The following is a 13,550-nucleotide window of genomic DNA, read 5'->3' on the forward strand; positions in this document are numbered from 1 at the left end:
CCAAAGGCATTCTGTTAAGACATGTCTAGACTAAAGAATTCTTTACCAGGGAAGGAAGAAATAACTGCCCTTATCTTTGACTTTGTAAGCAAGCTATTTTTATTTATTTTCTTTGAATTTTTGAATTTTATTTTATTTATTTTTTTATACAGCAGGTTCTTATTAGTCATCCATTTTATACACATCAGTGTATACATGTCAATCCCAATCGCCCAATTCATCACACCACACCCCTACCCCGCACTGCTTTCCCCCCTTGGTGTCCATACCTTTGTTCTCTACATCTGTGTCTCTCTTTCTGCCCTGCAAACCAGTTCACCTGTACCATTTTTCTAGGTTCCACATATATGCGTTAATATACGATATTTGTTTTTCTCTTTCTGACTTACTTCACTCTGTATGACAGTCTCTAGATTCATCCATGTCTCTACAAATGACCCAGTTTCGTTCCTCTTTATGGCTGAGTAATATTCCATTGTATATATGTACCACATCTTCTTTATCCATTCGTCTGTCGATGGGCATTTAGGTTGCTTCCATGACCTGGCTATTGTAAATAGTGCTGCAATGAACATTGGGGTGCATGTGTCTTTTTGAATTATGGTTTTCTCAGGGTATCTGCCCAGTAGTGGGATTGCTGGGTCATGTGGTAGTTCTATTTTTATTTTTTTAAGGAACCTCCATACTGTTCTCCAAAGTGGCTGTATCAATTTACATTCCCACCAACAGTGCAAGAGGGTTCCCTTTTCTCCACACCCTCTCCAGCATTTGTTGTTTGTAGATTTTCTGATGATGCCCATTCTAACTGGTGTGACGTGATACCTCATTGTAGTTTTGATTTGCATTTCTCTAATAATTAGTGATGTTGAGCAGATTTTCATGTGCTGCTTAGCCATCTGTATGTCTTCTTTGGAGAAATGTCTATTTAGGTCTTCTGCCCATTTTTGGATCCAGTTGTTTGTTTTATTTAATATGGAGCTGCATGAGCTGTTTATATATTTTGGAGATTAATCCTTTGTCCGTTGATTCGTTTGCAGATATTTTCTCCCATTCTGTGGGTTGTCTTTCTCATCTTGTTTGTAGTTTCCTTTGCTGTGCAAAAGCTTTTAAGTTTCATTAGGTCCCATCTGTTTATTTTTGTTTTCATTTCCATTACTCTAGGAGGTGGATCAAAAAAGATCTTGCTGTGATTTATGTCAAAGAGTGTTCTTCCTGTGTTTTCCTCTAAGAGTTTTATAGTGTCCGGTCTTACATTAGGTCTTTAATCCATTTTGAGTTTGTTTTTGTGTATGGTGCTAGGGAGTGTTCTAATTTCATTCTTTTACATGTAGCTGTCCATTTTTCCCACCACCACTTATTGAAGAGACTGTCTTTTCTCCATTGTATATCCTTGCCTCCTTTGTCATAGACTAGTTGACCATAGGTGTGTGAGTTTATCTCTGGGCTTTCTATCCTGTTCCATTGATCTATATTTCTGTTTTTGTGCCAGTACCATATTGTCTTGATTACTGTAGCTTTTTAGTATAGTCTGAAGTCAGGGAGTCTGATTCCTCCAGCTCCATTTTTTTCCCTCAAGATTGTCTTGGCTACTTGGGGTCTTTTGTGTCTCCATACAAATTTTAAGATTTTTTGTTCTAGTTCTGTAAAAAATGCCATTGGTAATTTGATAAAGATTGCATTGAATCTGTAGATTGCTTTGGGTAGCATTGTCACAGTATTGATTCTTCCAATCCAAGAACATGGTGTATCTCTCCATCTGTTTGTATCATCTTTAATTTCTTTCATCAGTGTCTTATAGTGTTCTGCATACAGGTCTTTTGTCTCCCTAGGTAGGTTTATTCCTAGGTATTTTATTCTTTTTGTTGCAATGCTAAATGGAAGTGTTTCCTTAATTTCTCTTTCTGATCTTTCATTGTTACTCTATAGGAATGCAAGAGATTTCTGTGCATTAATTTTGTATCCTGCAACTTTACCAGATTCATTGATTAGCTCTAGTAGTTTTCTGGTGGCATCTTTAGGATTCTCTATGTATAGTATCATACCATCTGCAAACAGTGACACTTTTACTTCTTCTTTTCCAATTTGTATTCCTTTTATTTCTTTTTCTTCTCTGATTGCCTTGGCTAGGACTTCCAAAACTATGTCAAATAATAGTGGTGAGAGTGGACATCCTTGTCTTGTTCCTGATCTTAGAGGAAATGCTTTCAGTTTTTCACCATTGAGAACAATGCTTGCTGTGAGCTTGTCGTATATGGCCTTTATTATGTTGAGGTAGGTTCATTCTATGCCCACTTTCTGGAGAGTTTTTATCATAAATGGGTGTTGAATTTTTTCAAAAGCTTTTTCTGCATCTATTGAGATTATCATATGGTTTTTATTCTTCAGTTTGTTAATATGGTTTATCACATTGATTGATTTGTGTATATTGAAGAATCCTTGCATCCCTGGGATAAATCCCACTTGATCATGGTGTATGATCCTTTTAATGTGTTGTTGGATTCTGTTTGCTAGTATTTTGTTGAGGATATTTCAAGCAAGCTATTTTTAGAATAGGAAAGTTCTCAACCTGAATTGCTGTCTTCCCTCTGAAGCTACCCTGGTGATCAGCAACCATTCATGCCCCTTCTGGAAGTCACCAAGGATGCACTGAACCTGCCTCTGATTTCTTTAGGGTCTACAAGCACCCCCAGTGACTTATGGTACAACTTTATCGAGCTGCCCTACCACGGGGAAAGCATCAGCATGCTGATCGCGCTGCCGACAGAGAGCTCCACCCCACTCTCAGCCATCATCCCGCACATCAGCACCAAGACCATAGACAGCTGGATGAGCACCATGGTGCCCAAGAGGGTGCAGGTCATCCTGCCCAAGTAAGTAGCCCCTTTCCCTAAAAGAGAAAACAACAGGACTACTCGATCCCTGGGAGTGATTGTGTCAGTTACTGGACAACTGAAGGCTGAAATAGACATATCATGAAACCTGCCTTATTTTGCAGAAATTGCATGGTGGGACTACAAGGCTGTGCTTTTGTGAAAGTTGGTTTTCAATCCCTGTGCCTCTTATATGGCAGGATAGTGATGATGGGGAAGGAAAGAAGGCAGCCTGGTCTCTAAGCCTCCACAAGACTACAGCTCTTGTGCCACGACAAAGGCTTTAAATATAGGTCACTGTTCAAAAGACTGAAAGGCAGATGCATATCATCATCTGATAGTATGCTGAAAATACAAGAAAGCTTAGTAGTGCTCCGTGTGGTTTTTTGGGGTTTTTTTTTGTTTTTGTTTTTGTTTTTTTCCGGTACGCGGGCCTCTCACTGTTGTGGCCTCTCCCGTTGCGGAGCACAGGCTCCGGACGTGCAGGCTCAGCGGCCATGGCTCACGGGCCCAGCCGCTCCGCGGCATGCGGGATCTTCCCGGACCGGGGCACGAACCCGCGTCCCCTGCATCGGCAGGCGGACTCTCAACCACTGCGCCACCAGGGAAGCCCCTCCGTGTGTTTTGATAAGGAGTTTCATCTTAGGTACTTACGTTTTAGCTGCAAGTTGCTAAAGGCCAAGGTCCAAAAGATAGGTAATAAGGAAATATTTTGAAGCCACCCAGGCAGAGTTCTTACATTAGTATCTAGGGCAGTTTTTCTATTATACCCTAAAAGTATAATATAAATGAAACCTGAACTGTTAGGACTTGAAACCAAGGGGAAAGGAATCCCAAATTCTGTCTGATTCCTAAATTTCTAACAGGTCAGAGAATACTTTGCCCAGATCTGTGAGGCAGGCAGTGAATGTCCCCTTTTTATAAACTTTTCAGCATTACTGTTTTGTCAGTACCCAGGGCTTTAAACCACCCAGGCCTCAGTGGTGGTGGCAATACCTTCCAGTTCTAATAGCTTTTAATTCTCTAGCCACTGAGTTAAGTAATCAGAAGAGTACATTCATAATAAGTATTAGTAATTCTTATTAGTATTAGTAATTCTCCCAAGAGTATTTCTTTTCTTTTTAAAATTACTTAATTTATTTATTAATTTTTGGCTGTGTTGGGTCTTCATTTCTGTGCGAGGACTTTCTTTAGTTGCAGCAAGCAAGGGCCACTCTTCATCGCGGTGCGCGGGCCTCTCACTATCACGGCCTCTGTTGTTGCGGAGCACAGGCTCCAGACGCGCAGGCTCAGTAGTTGTGGCTCACGGGCCTAGTTGCTCCGTGGCATGTGGGATCCTCCCAGACCAGGGCTCGAACCCGTGTCCCCTGCATTAGCAGGCAGATTCTCAACCACTGCGCCACCAGGGAAGCCCGAGTATTTCTTTTTGTTGTAAAATAAGCCTTCACATAGGCAGTGCTTGCCATAAATTAAGAAGCAGGTGATGTAAATAAATTATAGTTATAATGGTAAATTACCATATAAATTACCATAATAGCCCATCTGTGATGAGAATCTGCTCACTTAGCCTTGCCGCTTTCCCACAGGATGTGATAAAATCTGGTAAAACGTCCTCTGATGATAGATTTAATAACTGACATTTACATATCTATAGCTATAACGCCAGATAGTCCACAAATGGCCAAGAAATCCATATCACACCCAAATGAATACCATTCCTAATGCTTGCCCCTGTTTGGTAAAATGTAATGGTAAAATGCTTCCAGAATCCCAACACGAACTAGCAGGAATGTATTTCCTCTCTTTTGACCATCCCCAATCCCAGTAAGTATGGTGGCTCTTACAGCAGCCAAGATCATGGCTCTGTGGTTGGGTATGGGGAAGAACAGTAGATATTCCAGAATACCAGACACTCATCAACACCCTGTTACCGAGTCCAAGCTTGTATTTCTCGCCACATGACAGACCAGTAAATCAAGAAATATCAAGGAATAGCAACTTTATTCAGAAAGCCAGCAGACTGAGAAGATGGTGGACTAGTGTCCCAAAGAACCATCTTGCCTGAGTTAGAATTCAGGCTTCTTTTATACTAAAAGAGGAGGGAGTAAAGTCAAACATTTCCTGGTTCCCATCAGCCTCCAGAGGGGATGTGTTCATTTCTTCCTTCCTGCAGTCGTTCACAGGTGGGCCTGGTCAAGATAGTTACTGTGAGCTAAACAGAAGTATTTTAGCTTAATGCTCATTACCTGGGAGGCAGGGTTCCCAGAGATGGGCTATTTATGTGTAATTTAAGCTTATAGGCAACATCCCTTTAATGATTAACTTGCAATAGCATACAAAGTTTCTTCCCTATTGCAACCCTGCATCTCCTCATCAGAATAAGAGAAAGTGCTTCTGTAGATCTTCCTAGGACTGGAATGGGGAGCCTGTTGCCCATGAGGGTAAGGACACCCCTACTTGCTGATACTGTGCTATTTTGCCAGGTATGTGTTTGAGAGGTGAGTTGTTCTCTACTTACCTGGTACTTAAATCTTGGGATTAAAATTAAAGATATTAGGTGTTCAGAGTGTACTTTAAAGAGGATCTGTTTGTACACCTTTTTTCCACTGGCACTGATTACATCATTTTATATCATTTATAGTATATTGATTTTCTCCCTATTTTCTGCTTTCGTGCTAGGTTCACAGCTGTAGCACAGACAGATTTGAAGGAGCCGCTGAAGGTCCTTGGCATCACCGATATGTTTGATCCATCAAAGGCAAATTTTGCAAAAATAACAAGTATGTTCAATTTAAAACTTGCTCTGAAACTTGTGGAATATGTTACAAATTGAGCCTCTGATTTGTTCAGAAAGAAAAGGTCAAACTTAGGAACGTGCTGCCATAAAACTCTCCAAGGTTTAATCTGAAAAATCACCCAATGATGCTGTTGAACCTTCATCCCTTAAATCAGCATGTCATCCATCCCTGCATTTCACATGCACATTTCATGTGAAGCCCACACGATCCCACACATTTAAAGAAGCATTTCACGTGTTGCCTCTGTTACCTAAACATTTGGCTCTTAGTTAGATATGTCTCTTCCTTTTCCAAATGCAAACTTTTCCCCTGTATTTTCAAATTTTCAAAATCAAGATTTTTGAGCTCCCAAATGCTTACTTCCCCCAGACAATAGCAGGTACCACAATATTTAGATAGGTATTTTGGCATCTCATCACCCGTTAATCTGAACTAATATAAATTCAAAGGAGTCTGATTAGAGCTTTCCTTTGTCAAACCATCTAGGACACAGCTGGTATAATATCCCTTCATTTGCCAGTACATGTAATTTTTTCCTAGAGTCATATTTGAATGGTCGGTCCTTTGTCTTTCTAAGTTAGAGCATAGTCACCTCCTGCCAAAGGCATGGCTTAAACATGATTTGTGCTCCATGTTGTATCTTTCCCCTGAGTGATAAGGAAACAGTTCATTACCAACCCCACTTGCCTGCTAGTGAACACCTGAGTACCTGTCCTGGGGATTAAGGTGACTTCCCTGGTGAAACTGAAGTTCCATGGATGTTCTGATACTCTCATCCCTTTTGAACCAAACTCTCTTCCCCCATCCAGTGGCATTAGCATCACCTTGTTTGAAATTCACAATTTTGGGTCTGACCCAGACCTACTGAATCAGCGTCTTCGCTTTAACAAGATTCCTCATCCCAATGAAGTTTGAGAAGCACTGTTTTGGATTTTTTTTTTATAAATTTATTTATTTATTTATGGCTGCATTCGGTCTTCACTGCTACGTGCGGGCTTTCTCTAGTTGTGGCAAATGGGGGCTACTCTTCCTTGCAGTGCACCGGCTTCTCATTGCAGTGGCTTCTCGTTGTGGAGCACAGGCTCGAGGCGCACGGGCTTCAGTAGTTGTGGCATTCGGGCTCAGTAGTTGTGGCTCACAGGCTCTAGAGTGCAGGTTCAGTAGTTGTGGCACATGGACTCAGTTGCTCCACGGCATGTGGGATCTTCCCAGACCAGGGCTCGAGCCCGTGTCCCCTGCATTGGCAGGCGGATTCGTCACCACTGCACCACCAGGGAAGCCCTGAGAAGCACTGTTTTAACCTGCCCTTTCCCCTTCAGGATTAGCTTTGTAGCTTAAATACTAGATATCGTCTCAGGGCGTTCACAGGTGCTCAGAGGGAGGACCAGGTGCCAGAAATTCTCCTGAGAGGTTCTGTTTCACCATGCAGGTGATGTGGTCTCTGCGAACGTGCCTCTCATTCATGATTGGTCACATTAGAGCTGAGCATTGACCATTGCAGATGACCCAAAAAGCACTTTCTCCATTTGCATCAGACCTGTGTCCCATCAAGGTCACCATTAACTTCTGTTTGCATTCTCCTCGAATGCTAACCCCAGTGGGCGTTGCTGGAATGGTAAGATTTGCTGAGAAGGAAAGTGAATTCACTAGGAGGTCCCGGAAGCACAGCTGCATTTCTGAGCCTGGCCCTCCAGAGCGCCTAAACTCTGCTCCTACTCTTTTTTTTTTTTTTTGCGGTACCCGGGCCTCTCACTGTTGTGGCCTCTCCCGTCGAGGAGCACAGGCTCTGGACGCGCAGGCTCAGCGGCCATGGCTCACGGGCCCAGCCGCTCCGCGGCATGTGGGATCTTCCCGGACCGGGGCACGAACCCGTGTCCCCTGCATCGGCAGGCGGACCCTCAACTGCTGCGCCACCAGGGAAGCCCTCTGCTCCTCCTCTTCACTAATATGCCCGTAGGACGAGTGACTTTTGTTATGAAAAGACAGCACTTACCACACCACTAATTAGCCATGTGATTGGGGGCAGATTTCTTAACACTCTGGTCCTCGCTTTCCCCATCTGTAAGTGCCATATTTTTTCTGGATCTGACATTCTGTAATTGAAAAATAATATTGTTGGCTTGCTTCTTCTGGAAAACTAGGCTACCTTTTTAAAGCCCTGCTCTTTTCATTTTTTAATAGAATTCTTAGTGATCAGAGTTGAATTGGTAGAGTCACTAACACATTTGGGGTCCGGGACTCCCTCCTCTGAACTGATGATGTCACAGTTCACTTAGCGAAGACTGAAATTAACCGTGGGTGACCCTCACCCTACATGCAGCCTTCAATCACCAGGACTGTAAGAGGTCACTTCTTCTGACACCTTTTAAGAATTGGAGCTTGCCATGGCTTTGAGGTTACTTCCCCCACTAACCCGATGGCCTGCATATCAAATAAATGCCGTTTTTGTTTTATTTTCTGGAAACAGGGTCCGAAAACCTTCATGTTTCTCACATCTTGCAAAAAGCGAAAATTGAAGTCAGTGAAGATGGAACCAAAGCTTCAGCAGCAACAAGTAAGTAAGCCCTGGGTCAGCAAGTAAGTAAGCCTTGGCTCAGCAAGTAAGCCCTGGGTCAGCAAGTAAGTAAGCCCTGGGCAGGACTGGTCCTGGTGAAGGGAGCAAGTGTACCCTGGTCCACTCATCAACTTAACTAATGTGTCCTGAGCCCTATTTCTAGCCAAGCACTGTGGATTGATCCTTGGGAGACAGTGGTGACTTTAGGAGGATCTGCACCCACGAAGCTCAGAGTCTGTTCCATTAAGGAAAGCACTTCAGTAGAAATTCCTCTAGGACAGGAGTTGGCAAACTTCTTCTATAAAGAGCTAGATAGTATATAGTTTCTGCTTTGTGAGCTATACAGGGCTGCTCACAGCTTCTCAACTCTACCCTTGCAGTGTGAAAGCAGCCTAGACTATCCAGGCAAATGGGCATGGCTGTGTTCCAATAAATCCTTCTTCATAAAAGCAGGGCCCCTCAGACTTGGCCTAAGGATGGTAGTTTACTGACCCCGCTCTCAGAAGGATGAAACATGTTGTGGGTTCTTATCGACAGAAAAGACCCATCTTCACATTAAAACATAAAATAATAGCAACTACTCATAGGAACATAGCCAGTTGGGTCTGGACGAAGGACAAAGTGAAGGATTAACAAGCAACTATGATGCAGCCTTCCTCGATAATTAGAGCATCCACGTTTGCTTTCTCCTCAATAGCTTATATAATTAAGCTAGAGAAAATAGAACAATTTTAGGTTGGTTTTTGTACCCCCTAATTATCCACATGAGATTGGATGAATAGATCTGGCCAAACTCTGTGAATTCATAAAGTGAATGTCTTAGCTATACCTGTAACTAGGTCAAGTATTTCTGGTCATTAAAAGGCATCATTTATACTCACAATAGACATTTTATTGCCTTTCTAGAATAAACATTTATTTTTTATTCCTTTAAAATAGGGTTTAAAACAAAGACCTAGAAAGTGATATCTAAATTTTGCCGAAGTCGTTGAGCAATTTTGCCAGTTGGTATAACTATTGGAACTGACTACTTAAGATGCAGGGCCCTAGGCAAAATGAAAATACGGAGCCCTTTGTTCAAAGCTGATTAAGAATTTCAAGACAGCAATAGCAGAGCACTAAACCAAGTGCAGGGCCATTGTGAGTGTGGGGCTCTTGTGACTGCCCAGGTCACGTGCGCTTGAAGCCAGCCCTGCTGTATTAGTCTGCTAGGGCTGCCATAGCAAGGTACCACAGACTAGAAGGCTTAAGCAACAGAAATTTATTTCTCACAGTTCTGGAGAATAGAAGTCCAAGATCAAGGTGTTGGCAAGGTTCCTTTCTCCTGAGGCCTCTCTCCTTGGCTTGCAGACGGCCACCTTCTCACTGTGTCCTCACATGGCCTTCTCTCTGTGTGCTCACATCCCTGGCGTCTCCCTCTCTTCTTATAAGGACACCAGTCCTATTGGATTAGGTCCCTACCTTCATGGCCTCATTTAAGCTTAAAGAGTTCCTTAAAGGCCCTGTCTCCAAATACAGTCACATTTGGGGTTAGGGATTCAGTATACAGGTTTTGAGGGGGTACAGTTCAGTCCATAACTACCCTCCTGCAAGACCTTATCACTGGCTTATACATCAAAGCTGCCATTGGTAAACAGCAGAGTAAACATGTGTAAGACCATAAGCCAAAATAAGTTTGCTTTCTAAGTCCCATGTCTACACCAGATGAGTTGAACAGCAGTATAAGGTAGTAGGTCCCAGATGATCAGTCTACACTGCCAGTGAGAGGACAGTCTAGATGATGTGCTCAAAGAAGGCACAGACAAAATGGATGAGAAGTGAGTGGGTCCTTGATACAGGATTTGGATAAGCTAAAAGGCCCAGGGACCAGGCATCAGCTAGGAAGATGGTATGAATGAAAAACAGCTAATAATAACGGTGAATATGCATTGGGTGTTTATTAAGTGGCAAACACTGTTCTAAGAGCTGTAATATGTTTCATTTAATCCTAATAAAAACCCTACAAGGAGTAAGTACGTTTATTAAAGGAGATGGGGCTTATGTGGACTAAACGAGGAAGGATGGAAAGGGCCTGGCCCATGGCAGGTGTGCAATCAGTGGTGACCACTGGGCCTGTTATTACATGGCTAGCCTGTGGGACAGGAATCATGTCCTGCCTTGAATTACGTGCTGCCTTGCTGGCCTCATGCTGGGCGTACAATGTATTTTCCTTTTCCTCCCACAGCTGCGATTCTGATTGCAAGGTCATCGCCTCCCTGGTTCATAGTAGACAGACCTTTTCTATTTTTCATCCGACATAATCCTACAGGTAAGTGATTCTCCTCCTCCGTTTTTCGCTAGCTGTTAGTTAACTCCAGCAGCGCTGCTTTTAATCCTTGTCCCATGTGTCAACAAGTGCCAACACTTTCAGTAATGTACCCACGCCCCTCGCAGAGAGAGGAAAATCAGGCTGTTTTTACAGAGTGTGAGGGCATTTTTCAAACACAGGATTTTAGGTTTGGTTTTGTTTTGTTAACATCTCGAGAGCTCTACAACCCTTTGGGGCATTTTGACGTCTACTGATTGTTTTTATAAATGCAGTAGGTAAATTTTGCAGGACGCTACCTGTCTTCAACCTTTGTAAGGGCACCCTGCGGTTATGACCTGAGAATTGTTCATTCAGTCTAAGCTCCATGAGTCATGGGTTCAAAATTGGCTGTCCTTTAGCTTCAACTTTAAAATTAGAATAACAATAATTCCTACCTCTTAATACAGTTATGAAGAATAATAAAGACTGTCTTTGTGGAGACGTTGTCGTCATGTTGGTACAGAGTAAAAACTAACATAGTCTAGCGTTTACTCTGTTTTTAATCAATAACATAAGCTAGTTCCTTATCCTTTTATCTCACTGCATCTTCATTGTTATAATTAGTGTGCTCCCGAGCCAAACAGTCCAATATGGGAGCCTCTAGCCACATGTGGATACTTAGCTTTTTAACTTTAATTAATTAAAATGAAATGTAATTAAAAATTCAGTGTCTTAATCACACTAGCCACATTTCAAGGGCTCAGTAGGCACATGTGACCAATGGCTACCATATTGGACGATGAAGATACACACATTCCATTCCCATCACTGCAGAAAGTTCTATTGGACAGCACTGCTTAAGAGCAGTGGGTTAAACACAGCCCAGAAACCTCCCCTTAAATATACCTTCCATCTTATTTTAAGGATTGTTTTTTATAGAGTTATGTGTTGTTTCCTTTTAATTCTCTAGGTGCTGTTTTATTCATGGGGCAGATAAACAAACCCTGAAGAGTATACAAAAGGAACCATGCAAAGCAAAGACTACTTTGCTATGAAGAAAAGACTCCTTTCCTACATCTTTCATAGTTCTGTTAAATATTTTTGTACATTACTTTCTTTTTAAAAACTAGTTCTTAGGAACAGAGACTCAGTGATGCAGTGTTTCTGTTCTGGGAGGCGTTAAGGGAAAAAAGGGCAAGACGGCTGGAACACTGTACTGAGAAATGAATAGAAGGCTTCAAAATGTCTAAAAGATTCTTTAAACTACTGAGTGGTTACCTAGGTCAACAACCCTCTTGAGTATTTACTGTCCAGTTCAGGATCTTTGTTTTGTTTTGTTTATATGTGTGGCTTTTCAGAAAAAAAATTAATCAGTGTGATGGGAGGGAAAAAAGGACATTTTATGGTAGCTCTTACGGTTATATGAAAAAATATTATTGGCCTTTTAAATTTTTTTTTTTGTCTCATCCAAAGTCTTGATAGTAAGAATTACTTTGGGGATAGAAATAGCGAAATCTCTAGGCTCTTTGTGTGTTTTTGTTGTTGTTGTTGTTTTATATAATGCATGTATTCACTAAAATAAAGTTTAAAAAACTAATGTCTTGCTAGACAAGGTTTGCTGTTGTGCAGTGTGCCTGTCGCTACTGTTCTGTACTCTTTGGATTTGCATTTTTGTATTTTGTACAAAGTAAAAATAAAGTGTTATGAGTAGTAGAAGAAAAAAAAAAAAGCCATTTCTCTGCTATTTGAAAATACAACAAAAGAAATAGCCTTTTAAAAATACCTCAGCCTCTTCTAGTAAACCTTTGCACTTAGGCAAACAGCAAGAAACCCCTGGCCTTCCCTTCCCTTCCCTCTAAACCTAGCAATCAGACACTGTTCCCTGCCCCAGCACTCGCCAGTTTGCAGATCACTCCGGAGAGCCACTGTCACAGTAAATCCATCTCTGATGTCAGCTGCGGTTCCTCAGGTGAGGGCTGAGGCTTCTCAGCAAAGGTAGGGATTTTGTAGCAAGAGTAGAAAGAAGTTACCTAGTGAACAGTGACTGTTTCTTTTTTTTTTTTTTTTTTTTTTGCGGTACACGGGCCTCTCACTGTTGTGGCCTCTCCAGTTGCGGAGCACAGGCTCCGGAGGCGCAGGCCCAGCGGCCACGGCTAACGGGCCCAGCCGCTCTGCGGCACATGGGATCCTCCCGGACCGGGGCACGAACCCGGTCCCCTGGATCGGCAGGCGGACCCTCAACCACCGCGCCACCAGGGAAGCCCTGACTGTTTCATTTTTGATGATAGGCCGGAGCTTTTGTTTTTTGAAATGACAAGCTTTTGGTCTTTTGTGTTTTTGGAGAACTCATCACAATTCTAATGTTACCATTTTTTATTTGCCTGTTTTTTTGTTGTTGTTGTTGTTACTAATTTCCTAAAGATTTGGGTAGTCTTACCTAAATCAGAATGCTTTTAAAAATATTTCTTATCAAAACTTTGAACTTTTTTTTTTAACCTTCGAGCTCTGTTCGTCTCTCTTTATACATTTAAACCTCACATTCAGCTCTCCACCAGTTTGCCATTTGTAATTTTTATTCGTCAAGTGGACTGAGTTTTGCTGTTTGCAACTATTTAAGTGTGGATACCTTGGTTAACCAAGAGAGAATGGAGAAAGGGGGCAATTGTTTTCCTGATTTAAGAGTAAATGCCAAAAATTATTTTGAAGGGTTACCTGAGGCCACTTGCATTCTAGCAAACATGCTAGTATAGTTATTAATGCCTCTAAAGTAGTTTTACTGGTTTTCCAGTTTTCTGATCCCATTCAGTTATATTATTTTGAATAGTTTAAAAAAGGCATAGTGTTAGCAGTAATTTGAGAATTATACACTTCATTCATTCATTCGTTTATATACCTATTGGGGTACCAAGTACCAGGCAGTACAAAGACAAATATGTCCTTTCCTTAAGTGACTTGATTTTGGAAGGGAAAGAGAGAATCCTAGCCCAGCAAAATATCTAACTATTGCAAGTGTATTTACAAGATGTGGAAGTAGGATCAAG

The 13,550-nt window shown here is 41.9% G+C and overlaps 1 protein-coding gene across 1 annotated transcript in view; it reads left to right on the top strand.

Moving 5' to 3' along the window:
- Positions 1 to 12,238, top strand: part of SERPINE2 (serpin family E member 2) — a 28,078-nt gene extending 15,840 nt beyond the window's left edge. Inside the window, exons 4-8 of the mRNA XM_029225773.1 lie at positions 2,672 to 2,870; positions 5,550 to 5,650; positions 8,136 to 8,222; positions 10,447 to 10,530; positions 11,480 to 12,238. Coding sequence (XP_029081606.1) covers positions 2,672 to 2,870; positions 5,550 to 5,650; positions 8,136 to 8,222; positions 10,447 to 10,530; positions 11,480 to 11,517 — 509 coding nt within the window. The 3' untranslated portion in view covers positions 11,518 to 12,238. The remainder of the gene's footprint in view (positions 1 to 2,671; positions 2,871 to 5,549; positions 5,651 to 8,135; positions 8,223 to 10,446; positions 10,531 to 11,479) is intronic.
- Positions 12,239 to 13,550: the final 1,312 nt, after the last annotated feature.

Source organism: Monodon monoceros, unplaced genomic scaffold, assembly GCF_005190385.1.
Source record: "Monodon monoceros isolate NGI ecotype Baffin Bay Population unplaced genomic scaffold, NGI_Narwhal_1 Super_Scaffold_16, whole genome shotgun sequence".
Classification (NCBI taxonomy): domain Eukaryota; kingdom Metazoa; phylum Chordata; class Mammalia; order Artiodactyla; family Monodontidae; genus Monodon; species Monodon monoceros.